Source organism: Asterias amurensis, chromosome 12, assembly GCF_032118995.1.
Source record: "Asterias amurensis chromosome 12, ASM3211899v1".
NCBI lineage: Eukaryota > Metazoa > Echinodermata > Asteroidea > Forcipulatida > Asteriidae > Asterias > Asterias amurensis.
The window spans coordinates 3,776,021-3,791,358 of record NC_092659.1 but is presented as its reverse complement, the minus strand read 5'-3'; the positions used below and the strand labels follow the sequence as shown (position 1 = coordinate 3,791,358).

Sequence of the window (15,338 nt, the reverse complement as noted above, 5' to 3'; positions counted from 1 at the left end):
GTTACAGAGGTGCTGGACCTAGCTAGTAGGTTGGAGAGGCGAGTCCCTTGTAAAGAGAAAGTTGAAGAAGTAGTCGAGGCCCAGAGTGAAAGTTGGGCAGAGGTTATATAGGATTTTGGTGGTGGGGGAACTCTAAATTTAGAAATGATGTCACACAGAAATAATATACGCCAGTAGTTGTTATAGCGCCCTCTTGCGAGGGGTTTTGTCTTTGTTTACATCGCCATCTTTGTTGTTGCGATCTTCTTCGTCTATAATAAAAGTCCTTGGATAAGCATTCTAATTGGTATTCTGCTGTGGCTACTTTGTGGTGTTGCATCCTCCTCTTACCTTGGCGTGGTGGCAGCGTTCTGAAACGTCCCTCGCTTCCATAAAGGTGAAAGAAAGTGCAGTTTTCTCGACGCCGTTCCAACGCAACGGATCTCCGGTTCGTCACAACGTGGTCTTTCAGTTCACTATACAGGTGAGCGGCAGTGCAGTCAAGATACATTTGACTGATCGTACCATACATTTTGCTTTGCCTTTTAGCCATTATTCTCACCGCCTTACTTACTATGGCTACCACACATCGGGCACCAAAACAGTGGTGCTTGAATAAAATTGAAACTGTGAACTCTTTCGAAAATTGGCGTCAGAATTTGCACTACACTCTCTCCCTCGACCAGAATTTTGCTCCGTTTCTACTCGATGGCTCACAGTGGGAGAAAAAGGCCAAAGCTTCTCCCCTCCGTGGATTCACTGATGATGCCGATGACATCCCCTTGCCCCAACGTAAAACAGCTCAACAGAAAGTCAACATGCTTGAGCTTATGCTGGGCCAGATTGCAAATTATTGCCCTGTTATCTCACGTAACACCATTATCAAATCGTCCACATCAATCTGTAATATCTGGCAAGTGATTCGCCTCCATTATGGCTTCCAGTCTACTGGCGCACACTTACTCGATTTTGCTGACATCCACCTCCAACCGGATGAACGCCCAGAGGACTTATACCAGCGCCTCATGGCATTTGTTGAGGATAATTTGCTCCAGTGCAATGGAGGAATCTCCCACCATGGGGAAGAAGTCACTGAAGATGAGGAGCTCTCCCCTTCCCTTGAGAATTTTGTTGTCCTCACTTGGCTCCGCCTTATCCACACCAACTTACCAAAATTTGTCAAACAACGGTACGGGACGGAATTACGGTCACGCACCCTAGCTTCAATCAAACCGGAAATTTCCCAGGCCTTGGACTCACTGCTAGATGAAGTGCATAACAGTGACGATGCTAAGGCCATGCGAGCCTTCACCACTCGCCCACTGAACACACCTCGTACTGCTTCTTTTACCTCTGCCCCCAGCGGCCGGTTCCCCCCCAACTCAAAGCCCCGTCCTGCACGTCCCCAGAAGACATGCCCTCTCTGCAAGCAAGTCGGTCGCAGTGACACCCGCCACTTCCTCAGCGAATGCACATACTTACCAGAACATGACCGTAAGTACATCGTGAGAGCCCGACAAGTTGCGGACATATTTGATGACCAGCCCACAGATATTGAGTCGGATCATGATGGGGATTCATGCACCTCGATCCCATCTCCCCATGTTGAGGCCCCTGCGTCATTCCGAGTGCAGATCAACCAATCCCCCTACATGGACATGTTTTATGGCCATCATACCACCCGTGTCACCATTGACAGCGGCGCCACGGGCAATATGATTCGTGCATCCACAGCAAAGCGCCTGGGTGCACATATTACCGAGAGCTCCCAATCTGCTCACCAGGCTGATGGTTCTTCACCACTCACCATCACTGGTGAAACTCGACTCAGACTCACTCGCGACAACCATACCTTCATGTTCGAGGGCTTGGTTGTTGATAACCTTGATGTTGACATCCTTGCCGGCACGCCATTCATGTCTGTGAATGATATCGCAATCCGCCCTGCCAAACGTCTCATCACCCTTGGCGATGGATCCGCAATAACATATGGCTCGCCCAAGGGGCCCTCGACAAGCAATGCCGTACGACGTGCACACGTTTTGCGTGCACCCACCTCTTCCACCACGGTTTGGCCGGGGGAGTTCATTGAGCTAACCCTACCAAAAGACATATCAAATGATGAACTTTTTGCTCTTGAGCCTCGCACGGACACAGCCAGGGCAAGACCCGATCAGTCATCGCGGCTGTGGCCTCCCCCCGACATCTTCACTTCTGTCGCTGGAAGAATCCGCATCCTCAACTCGTCAACAGAACCGCAAGTTCTCAAACGCAATGAGCACTTCTGCCAAGTTTGCCCCGTCTTCACCCCTTCCCCGTCACCCGATGTAGTACAACAAAGTGTGCCCTCTCACGTCACTCCGAAGGCCCGCCCTGCCATCGCTCAACTCCATTCACACTCCGCCAGCTTGGACCCCGACCACAATTTGCCTGACGACACCAGAGCACTGTTCTCATCTCTTATGGCTGAATTTGATGAAGTCTTTGATACCGAATACAAAGGGTACAATGGTGCCTCCGGCCCCTTCGAGGCCGTCGTCAACATGGGTCCCGTGCAACCTCCACAGCGCAAAGGCCGCCTGCCCCAGTATGCACGTGATAAATTGTTGGAGCTACAGCAGAAGTTCGACGAGCTTGAAAAAAAAGGTGTCTTTGCTCGCCCCGAGGACATCGGCATCTCTGTGGAATACCTCAACCCTTCATTCCTCGTCAAGAAGTCCAATGGCGGTTTTCGATTGGTCACGGCCTTTGCTGACGTTGGCCGTTATAGTAAGCCACAGCCGTCTCTCATGCCTGACGTCAATTCCACCTTACGCCTGATTGCACAGTGGAAGTACATCATTGCCACAGACCTCACCAATGCCTTCTATCAGATCCCCCTTTCAAAAGCCTCCATGAAGTATTGCGGAGTCGCCACTCCCTTCCGCGGCATCCGTGTCTACACCAGATCAGCCATGGGCATGCCAGGCTCCGAGACAGCCCTTGAAGAGCTCATGTGCCGCGTACTCGGTGATCTTCTCAAGGACGGTGTTGTCGCCAAAATTGCTGATGACCTCTATTGTGGCGGAAACACACTAGACAGTCTTCTCACCAACTGGAGGCGTGTGCTTCATATCCTTTATACCAATGGCCTACGATTGTCTGCTAAAAAGACAGTGATTTGTCCGACCACCACCACTATCCTCGGATGGATCTGGTCTTCAGGCACCCTTCATGCCAGCCCTCACCGTATCGCCACCCTATCAACATGCGCAATCCCGGAGAGAGTATCCGCACTGCGTTCCTTCATCGGTGCCTACAAAGTACTCGCGCGGGTGCTCCCAAACTGTGCCTCAATCCTTTCCCCATTGGATACTGTCATAGCAGGACGCCAGTCCTCCGATTCTATTGTGTGGTCCGACGAATCTCGTTCTGCTTTCAAGAATGCACAGTCAGCTCTGTCGGCGTCTCGCACAATCACGCTTCCTCGCCCTACTGATCAGTTATGGATTGTTACTGACGGTGCAGTTAAGAACCATGGCATTGGCGCCACTCTGTACGTTACCCGCCAAAACAAGCTGTGCCTCGCTGGTTTCTTCAGCGCCAAACTCCGCGGCCGCCAACCCACGTGGCTGCCCTGTGAAGTTGAAGCCCTTTCCATTGCTGCATCGACCAAGCACTTCAGCCCTTATCTCATCCAGTCGACTCGCAATGCTGCCATCCTCACCGACAGCAAACCTTGTGTACAGGCTTACGAGAAGTTATGCCGCGGTGAGTTTTCCTCGAGTCCCCGCGTCTCCACATTCCTCTCTACTGTCAGCCGGTACCAAGCGACTGTACGCCACCTCGCTGGCTCTGCCAACATTCCGTCTGACTTTGCTAGCCGTAACGCCCCAGCCTGCTTGAGCCCTCCTTGTCAGATTTGCTCATTTGTCCAACAAGCTGAGGAGTCTGTTGTATTGCGCGTATCGGCACAGGATATTCTCACAGGTAAAGTGAAGTTGCCGTTCACGAGCCGGGCTGCCTGGTCTGCAATCCAATCTGAATGTCCTGATCTACGCCGCACCCGGGCACACCTGGTGCAGGGGACACGCCCCTCAAAAAAGGTCACTAATGCTAAAGATGTCAAGCGCTATCTTCAGGTTGCATCCCTGGCCAAGGACGGTCTGATCGTCGTTCGTCGCGATGTTCCACTCGCTCCAACTCGTGAATGCATCGTTGTGCCTCGTCAAATTTTAGATGGCCTACTCACAGCGCAGCACATTCAACTCGACCATCCATCTAGCCACCAGCTCAAGTCAATCGTTCATCGTTACTTCTTTGCTCTCGACATGGACAAGTCGATTGACACAGTTACAACCGGATGCCACCAGTGCGCTGCACTTCGCACTGTCCCATCTACAATCCACCTCCAGTCTTCGTCCGACCCCCCAGATGCTCTTGGGTTCTCCTTCGCTGCCGATGTAGTTAAGCGTAATCGCCAGCTCATCCTCGTGCTCCGGGAAACTGCCACTTCATTCACCACATCTTGCCTCATCGAAGATGAGCGCCGCAACACTCTGCGGGATGCACTGATTTGTCTCTGCATAGGCCTTAGGCCGCTCGATGGCCCCATGGCAGTTATTCGCACTGATCCAGCGCCTGGCTTCAAATCACTCGTCAATGACGAGCTCCTCCGACGTCACAGGCTGTCCATCGAACTTGGGCGGGTGAAAAACCTCAACAAAAACCCTGTGGCGGAAAAGGCTGTCCGTGAACTTATCGATGAGTTGCTCCGTCAGGACCCCATGGGTGGTGCCATCTCTCCTGTGACCCTTTCTGTTGCTACCTCATGCCTCAATTCACGCATTCGTTCCCGTGGACTCTCAGCCCGTGAAATGTGGTACCAGCGTGACCAGTTCACTAACCACCAAATACCCTTCTCCGATCAACATCTTATTTTGGAGCAACAGCGTCTTCGCACAGCCAATCACCCTCATAGTGAACATGCTAAGGCCCCTGGTAGGATGCCCCCCCTCGAAACTGCTGTCGAGATCGGCGACCTTGTGTACCTCCATGCTGACCGCAACAAGACACGCAGTCGCAATCGCTACCTAGTTGTCTCCATCGAAGGCGTTTGGTGTAACGTTCGGAAGTTTGTGGGCAACCAACTCAGGAGTACTTCTTATCGCGTGAACCGCTCGGAGTGCTATAAGGTGCCCGCTTCGTCCCACGTTGTCCCTCCCCCATCCTGCAGCCCAGACACCGAGGATGACACTGAGGACCATGACCCCGTCCCGACACCTAGTCCTCCCGATCCTCCGGACATTCCCAGCAAGCTTTCGACACCTGCTCCGACCGCTCTTGAGGAACCCTGGTCTGTGCCTTATCCACCTGAGGCCCATCTTGAATCGCCCCAACCACCGCCAGTAGTTGTTTCACAGGACACACCCTCCCTTGGACCACGACGCTCTTCGCGCTTGCTTCGTCCTCCCAAGTACCTTGATGACTATGTTACGGACTAATCACCTCGTTCTCCTGTTGGATTGTGTTTTGGCTCGTTTTGTTGTATGTTTATATGGGGCAGAATAATCCCCAGGGCCAGAGGGTAGTCCATCCCTATGACGGCTCTATGTTCCCTTTTGCGGTTGCGTTCCTCGTATCCTGTTTGTGGCTTGACATCCGTCCATTGTTTCTGTGGACCTCAGACATTTTTAACTGTTGACTTTTTATCATGTAGTGTTCTCTGTTTAAGGGATTTCATTCCCCTCTTTCATTTGTTTAAGCGAAAGAAAAGTAGTCGCGCCAGTAGTTGTTATAGCGCCCTCTTGCGAGGGGTTTTGTCTTTGTTTACATCGCCATCTTTGTTGTTGCGATCTTCTTCGTCTATAATAAAAGTCCTTGGATAAGCATTCTAATTGGTATTCTGCTGTGGCTACTTTGTGGTGTTGCATCCTCCTCTTACCTTGGCGATAAGATCGGTGACATCATTACCTAGAAGTGGGATGATGTAATGGTCAACAGGGGGGGGGGGTAAGGGTGGGTGGTCAGGAATGTGAGGGGGGGGGCTAACACTGGACATGGGCTGACAGAGGATATGGGCCACCTGTTGAAGTGTAAACAACTATTTTGGGAATTGTACTCTAGAGATAAAATAGTGGGAATACATCCTTACAATAGCAACCAATCAATTACCTTACTTTAAAAAACTTTTTTGAACTTCAAAGTTTCCCTTGTTGCTTTTGATTTTGGTTTACCAAGGTACCCATTTTACACCGTAAGCGGAAACTGATCGACCTTTGTTAGGCGGAGGCCTACACGATCTTGCGAATTGGCTGTTTCCAACCGGTACTCTCTTCAACTCTCCCCGTTTAACTTTCTCTATTATCGGTATAACTTGATCGCACCACCAGACGGGAGGATCGTGTGTATTCCGATATCGAACGGAACCCTTGTACCGCCATTCGAAAAACTGGGCATACAATTCGGGTTTAGAGTCCAACAGTCTTAGGTAATTAGCGAGTTCTTGCAAGTTCTTGTAATCACCGACGTAAATGAAGGAGTTGGGCGGTGCAAATTCCTCGTAAACTTTTCTCGTGGGACCATTGACGATCGGGACGACCCCTCGCTGGAGTGCTTTAATCCAGAGTTTCTCCGTGATGTAGTCACCGCACTCTGCATTCTCTAGTGACAGATAGAACTTATATTGCCTCAACAAGTCATCGTCACATTTCTTTGTTCGTGGGCATTTTAGGTTTCCGCATCCTCCGTACATATCGACGTGGATAACCTTATTCAGTGCTTGTACAAAGGCAGTCCTTGGCCAGGAAGTGGCGTGACAGTTACTGGCCATCCATGCAACCAATTTGTTCTTTCCTGCAACCCATTCTTCGGGTGATTTTGTCCGATTAGTCATGGGCATCCCTGTTCGGTAAATTCCTAACGGGACGCTTATGTCGGAGCCCCTGTGGTATGTCCAGGTTGCGTGAACGGATAGGCGGTTGATTGGGAAACCTCTTTCCCGTGCGTTTGAAATCGGGGATTCCATCGAGAAATATATCCACGTCTGTTTGGGGTTTGCTGGTGCAGGAAGGGGTTTTGGAATTTGGCTTTTCGCTATATGGAAGACAACTGCGTCCATTCCTTTAAACTTGTTGTTTTCATTGGCGACTATAAGCTCAATGTTGCAGTGATTATCACAGAGTATGTTGGTTTGAGATATTATGTTCAATTTCTTAATTCTTTCATTTGTGTCGTGCACTTGAACCCTGTAATTACATTGGCCCCCTGTAGACGAGTGCATGTGATGATATCTTCTCGCAGTTATAGCTTGATCGCTAGTAAGTAATTTAGTCATATTTGTATTTGTGGGCAACCCTTTGCTGCGGAATCTTCTCACGATAGGTGGTCTATCGTTCACACGAGTGAGATTGTTTGTAATGTGTACAATGTTCTCAACATGTTTGTAGACGCTTGGTAACATCGTCAATAAGTAATATCCAATCAGACCAAAGCTTATAACGCCCAAGAAGATGTCTCTCTAAAGAGGAAAACAAAAAGAGCAATACATTCTTGTAAACCCCAATTTTGCAATTATTGTTGAGAGGGAAGGACTTCACACATCAAGTCATATTATTAGGCTCATCATTTTCGTTATAATCTTAAAGGCACTGTACTCGTTTGGTAATTGTCAAAGACCAGTGTTCTCACTTGGTGTGTACCATCATAAACATAAAGTAACAAGCCTGTAAAATATTTGGGCTCAATCGGTCGTCGAAGTTGCGAGATATTAATGATGCTTGATTTCGAGACCTCAACATTGTAAATCAGAGGTCTCGAAATCAAATTCGTGGAAAATTACTTCTTGCTCGAAAACTACATTAATTCAGAGGGTGCCGTTTCTCACAATGTTTTATACTATCAACCTCTCCCCGTTACTCGTTACCTAGAAAGGTTTTTGCTAATAATTATTTTGAGTAAGTACAGTGTCCACTGCCCTTAGTTTCAAACTGTGAGCGTACATTTCTTGCTTGGAGTTTGCTCATCCATTGGGTTGTTCAAAAGGACAGGTTATTGCTATACAATTTTTGTTAAATTTAAAGTCATAAGAAATGAATGAGGCTCTACCTAAAGAATTCCTTTGAATGCCAGAAATATCATGCACGATGTATATTTGCATGTAAATCACTGTTTCAGTGGCCATGTGCGTTGCAATGTTATTATATTTATCAGTCCACTAAGAACTCCGAATTCAAGCTCTGCTGATTCTGTGCAGCAGAGTGTGAGTTCGAATCCCGGTCGTGACACTTGTGTCCCTGAACAAGACACTTAACTAGTAGTGCTTCTCCACCCAGGGGTAAATGGGTACCTGTGAGGGCAGAGATGGTTCTTGTGATTGATTTAGCCGAGTAGCGTATTTGTTGCACGAGGCTGTATACTCCCCAGGGAGCTGAGATGGTTTAAGGAGTGAAGACCAGTATACCTTGAAGCGCTTTGAGACACCCGTAGGGAGTGAAAAAGCGCTATATAAAAACTCAATATTATTATTTTCACTAACCAGGCTAGAGTGAGAACCCTCTCGGTTCCAGTCACTCGTTCGAACAATAAATCTCTCCTTTTGTCATTAAGAATTATATACCAAACTAATTCTTTCCATCAGGAATCGACAGACCCTTGGTAAAATGAACACAAAAGCTGAAATGTAGATTTTAAGAAAAGTTAAAACGATTACCAAACTGTTAAGAAAACCCCTCTTATAATGGTATAAATTACTTCACTTAAGGCTGTTGAGTTTGTGTTCCTTGGCGAACCCAATATCGATGTCATGCAAATTAATCTGATTTAATCGTGTGTTTTTCTCTCTATTTTCTCGTGACCCATGGATGGCCGATCGATCTAATAACCTTTTACATGATTGTCAGTTTATGTTATGGTGAATTGCATGAAGTGCTTACACTGCAAGCAACTATTTTGTAAGCAAAAAAAAACACACAATAATTGTGTCATGTTCCTTTAAAGCTATTTTACATTTTCGGTACAGAAAAAAAGTTCACAGATTTACAAATATATTACAGGGTTTACAGAAGGTAATGGTGAAAGACTTCTCTTTAAATATTGTTCTATGAAATGCTTTACTTTTTGAGAAAACATTAAAACGATATAAATAGAACTAGAGATTGAGAGTTTGTGAACAAACTCAAGGTGTTCGGTTTCCGGGAGTAAAAGCCTGGATTAAAAAAAACAAATAATATTACACCTTGCTTTGTTCTCAAGATTTGTAATAAATGATTCAAATTACAAAAAATGTCAAAACCACGTGATTACGTCATCTAGTAAAAGTGTATGTTTGGTGACGTCATCGGTAATATTTAAACCAGACCTTTGCCAGACTTGTATGGTGTGATGGTAAAGCATCAAAGGATGTTTATTTCGACATAAAAGACAATAAACCACGCCCTTTCAAATCATTTCACAGTCACTTCCCGTTTAAACAGGTCAAAAGGTCAACGAAAGTTCACCAACATATTCATTTCTGTCAAGTACGTAAAGCCCTTTCATATGTTGACAGATTGTCAAAATAGCTTATGTAGTTTAGGAAATATGAACTTAGGAAATATTGACTGACGACTGAAGAAAAGACTGTAAGGGGCATGTATGTTTTAACTGCCTTGAACGAAGACTATTCTTCATGAAGCTTTTTCGCGCTCTATTGATAATATTTCTAAAAAGAATTAAAAAAAAACACGTGGATTAAAAATAATGATTTTTTGAAATAATAATTTGAATTTTTATTACTCAAGAATGGATGACGTCATCATGACCTAACTAACACATTATTCCACTCCTAATGCATATCTAACTATGTGCGAAGTTTCAAGTTCATACGAGTTTGGGAAGTGTGCTTTTGTTCGAGGACAAGGGACGAAGAGAAGAAGAAGATGAAAATCTGGATTGTTTTATTGATTTGTTTGTACTAAAGTTTTGTTTAATCCGGCAGTTTATTTTAGCAAGACCACTCCTAATTGCTTGGGCCTTATGCTTTAACCATTCTGTTTTCTTTGAATGTTTTGTATTGTAACATCCATGTCTGTGCATGGAGGTAGAAATAGATTAGTTTACGTAACGTCCTTTCCTACTAGAGAAAGTTTGAAAGGGCTTATGTTATTTCAGAGATTTTTTTTCTTCAAAATATTTAACTCAAAATAACTTGGATAGTTGTTTTAACAAATAATCAAAACAATTGATGATTATGCTAAGTTCAAGAAGTAATAGATATCGTAATACTGACGTGAATTCCGTGGGCCCAAAACGCCCTTCACCCGGGGGGAGTGGTCGATCGATATAACGTCTCTTCTTCTCGGTGTTTAACCAAAACATGACCAATGTTTGTCATGTTGTACTGTTGTTTTCTCACATAATTAAAAGTCCCATGAATCACTGAAGTAGGTGGCCATCTCAGCGAAACTTCGTCTTCAATTCCACATCGACCACTAAGCCATCAGAAGGGTAACATTTGAACAATTTGACGCTGAAGATTGAAATGAAATCGTTTTCGCAGCGTTCTGCATAGCTATATAGCTCTATGCATATCACGCTATGGCACAGAGTACAACAAACTTGGCAGCATGCCACCAAATAAATTATGCCTAATACACTACACGTGTACGCCACAAGTGTTACGCACAACCAATGGGGAAATTTCGTAGTTCTTTATACAAGAAATTGTGAATTTTCAAACTCGATTTTGAACCAGAAGACGAGCTCAAAATGGGATCACGTGTGCGAGGCATTTACGGAGTTTTTAACGAACTTTCCGATGATGTGTCGATTGTAACAAACCATCATGTAGATCAAAAGTTATGATTTTTTGAAATAATAAACTTTGAAAATTCATAACTCAAGAATTGATGACGTCATCGTGACATAACTCAAACGGTTTCTTCTCCTTATACATATCTAACTATGTGTGAAGTTTCAACTTTATATGTGCTTGGGAAGTGTGATTTGTTTAGCGGACAATCGCCGCTAATAAGCAGAATGGATGATCACTGGAGCGTGCTCTGCTGCACCGCTAATACACTACACGTTGTGTGTATGCCTACGTGCAATGTTTATGCACATACCAATGGGGATTTACGTTGTTCTTTAGACGTGAATTTTGAAATTTTCAACCTCTCTTTTGAGCCGGAAGACAACATCAAAATGGGGTCATGTCTGTGAGGCGTTTACAGAGTTTTTAATGCCCTTTCCGATGATGTATTGATTGTAAAAATCCCTCATGAATTTTTAGAATTTTCAACCTCGATTTTGAACCAGAAGACAAGATCAAAAAGGGGTCATGTCTGCGAGGCGTTTACGGAGTTTTTGTTGGCCTTTCCGATGTTGTATTGATTGTAACAATCACTCATGTAGATCAAAAGTTATGATTTTTTGAAATAATAAACTTTGAATGAGTGTATCTCGTCAACTGATGACGTCATCGTGACGTAACAACTTTTGCATCATCTACTGGTTATTGTCTACAGGTGTGCAAAGTTTCAACTTAATAATGCAAGCTTCGCATCTATGCTTTTTCTTGCGGACAATCGACAGCGAGAGGAAGAAGAAACACCCCAAAAAAGAAAAAACCGAACAATAACAAAGAGTTGTTCAGGCTGTTACCCGAACACCTAAAAACTAAAACTCAATGCAAAACACATGTAGGGGATGGAGGGGCTCATAAAAAGCAAACCTTAACGAGTACGGACCCCCCCCCCCTTTTCTAACGAATAAAGCAATGTAAGCAATTCTATTTAGTGGGTGTAATCTTATGTAGCGGCAAAACAATTCAAAATTACAGGAAGAACAAACACAAAAACAGTTAGCGTAAAATAAAACTTAACCATATATAACAGATAAACAAAATAGGCAAAATAAATACTAGAGAAGAAATTGGGCCCCACAACTCTTGCTGAAAAAAAAACATGTCGAAATATACCATTGTTATCCATTAGAGACGTTTTGTAGTCACTTTGGTTGGGGAGCGAGGAATCTAGCACAAAACACACGAAAATCCCATGGCTGGGACATCAGCTAGTTTAAATACACCAGATAAATCTATTATATGGATATTCTTTTGAATATTTTATTTTGTGCATATGGTCCGTGATTCATGGTCCGGTGAATGTAAGTGGGCGGTTGTGTATCGACAACAGACTTTTATCCTTTTGATCACCATCAGCTCCATGTATAATAAACTTCAAGGGCTGACGATTGCACTTTTGGTATTGTCATTGTTAAACTCCGGTTCCATTGTGCGCTGTCTGTTACCCTCCACGCATAGATTTTCTTGTGAATAGTAGCTGGGTATGATTCATGGTTCGCTGAATAATCTGGCAATAACAAACTTTTATCATTCTGAACTGAACGCTTGATTTATTATCTAGAGGTAAATGCTCGAGGCAAGTAAGAGTATTGTGCACGTACACCATGTAGTTTTTTTGGAAACCGTTTGCTAACAGCCATTTATGTTACCCTTTGAAATAAAATCAGAAAATTTACAAGTTTGCCTGTTGCATAAAATTAAATTGAAGATGATGCCTCAATTGGTTTTTACAATCAGAGCTGGACTCTAGACTGACGTGTTGGACTCCTTGAACACTCCAAGTGGTTCAATAGGTACAATTCCAATAGGTGCAATTCCAATACTTATGCTGATGTTCTCATGATGTCAGCATCAACAGGAAGTTCCAACAACTTTGTCCCCTTGTACAATTAAATATGCAAATATGGGTCACGTGGTTGATTAATTACGATTTTTTTATTTGGGGGGGGGGTCGGTGGTTTGACGTTTGATCTAGTACGACTTGATTTCACATCATCGTGTCATGCATGCACTCAGGTTATGTTTGGCTAACAATTGAGAAAAAGAAAAGGCAACACTGTCGATATAAAGATAAGAATCTAACTTAAATACATGTATTACAAAAATAAATATTTTTTAGTTTTGGGGGATAAAATTTTTTTTTGATTTCACACGGAGACTAGAACTCGCAGGTATCAGAGATGTGTGCGCGACTGATGACCACTAGATCATCAGGCCTGATGCATCATACGAGGGTTTACATGTATTTGTATCAACAGAGGAGATTATGATACGGTGAAATAATTATTGTGTCATGATTTTGCGAACATTGTCACTAAATATGAACTGCTAACGCCTTTAACTATTAAGTAGGGTTTTTGACGACGACATTTTTTTGGAAGCTTTTTCGCACTCTATTGATGATCACTGGAGCGTGACTCTCCCGCACAGCTAATACATTGCACGTTGTGTGTATGCCTAAGTGTAATGTTTATGCACATACCAACGGGGGATGTACGTTGTTCTTTAGACGTGATTTTTGAAATTTTCAACCTCTCTTTTGAGCCAGAAGACAAGATCAAAATGGGGTCATGTCTGTGAGGCGTTTACAGAGTTTTTAATGCCCTTTCCGCTGATGTATTGATTGTAAAAATCCCTCATGTATTTTAGAATTTTCAACCTCGATTTTGAACCAGAAGACAAGATCAAAAAGGGGTCATGTCTGCGAGGCGTTTACGGAGTTTTTGTTGACCTTTCCGATGTTGTATTGATTGTATGAATCACTCATGTAGATCAAAAGTTATGATTTTTTGAAATAATAAACTTTGAATGAGTGTATCTCGTCAACTGATGACGTCATCGTGACGTAACAACTTTTGCATCATCTACTGGTTATTGTCTACAGGTGTGCAAAGTTTCAACTTAATAATGCAAGCTTTGCATCTATGCTTTTTCTTGCGGACAATCGACAGCGAGAGGAAGAAGAAAAAACCCCAAAAAGAAAAAACCGAACAATAACAAAGAGTTGTTCAGGCTGTTACCCGAACACATGAAAACTAAAACTCAATGCAAAACACATGTAGGGGATGGAGGGGCCCATAAAAAGCAAACCTTAACGAGTACGGACCCCCCCCCCTTTTTTTCTAACGAATAAAGCAATGTAAACAATTCTATTTAGTGGGTGTAATCTTATGTAGCGGCAAAACAATTCAAAATTACAGGAAGAACAAACACAAAAACAGTTAGCGTAAAATAAAACTTAACCATATATAACAGATAAACAAAATAGGCAAAATAAATACTAGAGAAATTGGGCCCCACAACTCTTGCTGGAAAAAACCCATGTCGAAATATACCATTGTTATCCATTAGAGACGTTTTGTAGTCACTTTGGTTGGGGAGCGAGGAATCTAGCACTAAACACACGAAAATCCCATGGCTGAGACATCAGCTAGTTTAAATACACCAGAAGATTTTAAAGTATAAAGGCTTATAGTTTGATGAATAATATGACGAAAACAAAGTTTTATTCTTTTGAACTGAATTCATGATTTATTGTCTCATTTTTCTCACGTAGCCGTTTAGTAGGGTGTAGTTGGAAGCAGTTTGCTAGCAGCCATTAACCCTTTTTTAATAAAATCAGTAAATTAATAGTTTTGCTTGTTACATAAAATAAAATTGAAGAGGATGCCTGAATTGACTAATACAATCGGAGTTGGATGAGGTGTAGACTTGATTCAAGTCTTAGATTATGGTTATTCTTCTTCATCCCAGGCACGAAAAACGCCCCCACATTATTAGCGATCACGCGGGCCCTAACGCGCAATCTCAATACGCACACGTTGCAACGTGTGCAGGCTGTGTATAAGTAAACTTCTTAATTAGTTACTGTAAGTCGACTTGGTGAGATAAATTATGTCAGTAAGTCGACTTACCATTTTATCTAAGTCGACTTGGTGAGATAAATTATGTTGTTAAGTCAACTGATTGTTTTGAATAAGTCGACTTAGCAAAATAATATGTCGGCAAGAAACTGATTCCACGAAATAAGTCGTCTTGATGAGATAGCGTATGTCGGTAACTCGATATGTCGGATGGCACTCCTGGAGCTCCGTACCTTTTGCCAGTCAATGGAAAATCACGCCATGTGCACGCACATATGGCACTGGCGTATAATGTGTAAACAAGTTTTATAATTAATATTCTTTATCCCCGATGCAAATTTAACATCTATTATAAACAAGTTTGAACAAGCTATAGACACGAGGGGTATGCTGCGTTAGGCATAAACTCTTAGGCCAAGAAAATATACAAATGCTTACTTTTGAACCGTAAGACAAGGTCAAAATGGGATTATGTCTGCGAGGCGTTTACGGAGTTTCGAATGATGATTCCGATGATGTATTGATTATAAGAATCCCCTGTGTAGATCAGAAGTAATGATTTTATATTAATAAACAACTTTGAATGACCGTCATTCAAGAACGGTTGACGTCATCATGACGTAGCTTAAACGGTTTCCTCTCCTTATGAATATCTAACTTTGTGTGAAGTTTCA

General features: G+C 43.5%; 1 protein-coding gene across 1 annotated transcript in view; it reads right to left on the bottom strand.

Moving 5' to 3' along the window:
- Positions 1-5,972: 5,972 nt before the first annotated feature.
- Positions 5,973-15,338, bottom strand: part of LOC139945173 (alpha-(1,3)-fucosyltransferase 7-like) — a 28,308-nt gene continuing 18,942 nt past the window's right edge. Inside the window, exon 3 of the mRNA XM_071942459.1 lies at positions 5,973-7,477. Coding sequence (XP_071798560.1) covers positions 6,191-7,477 — 1,287 coding nt within the window. The 3' untranslated portion in view covers positions 5,973-6,190. The remainder of the gene's footprint in view (positions 7,478-15,338) is intronic.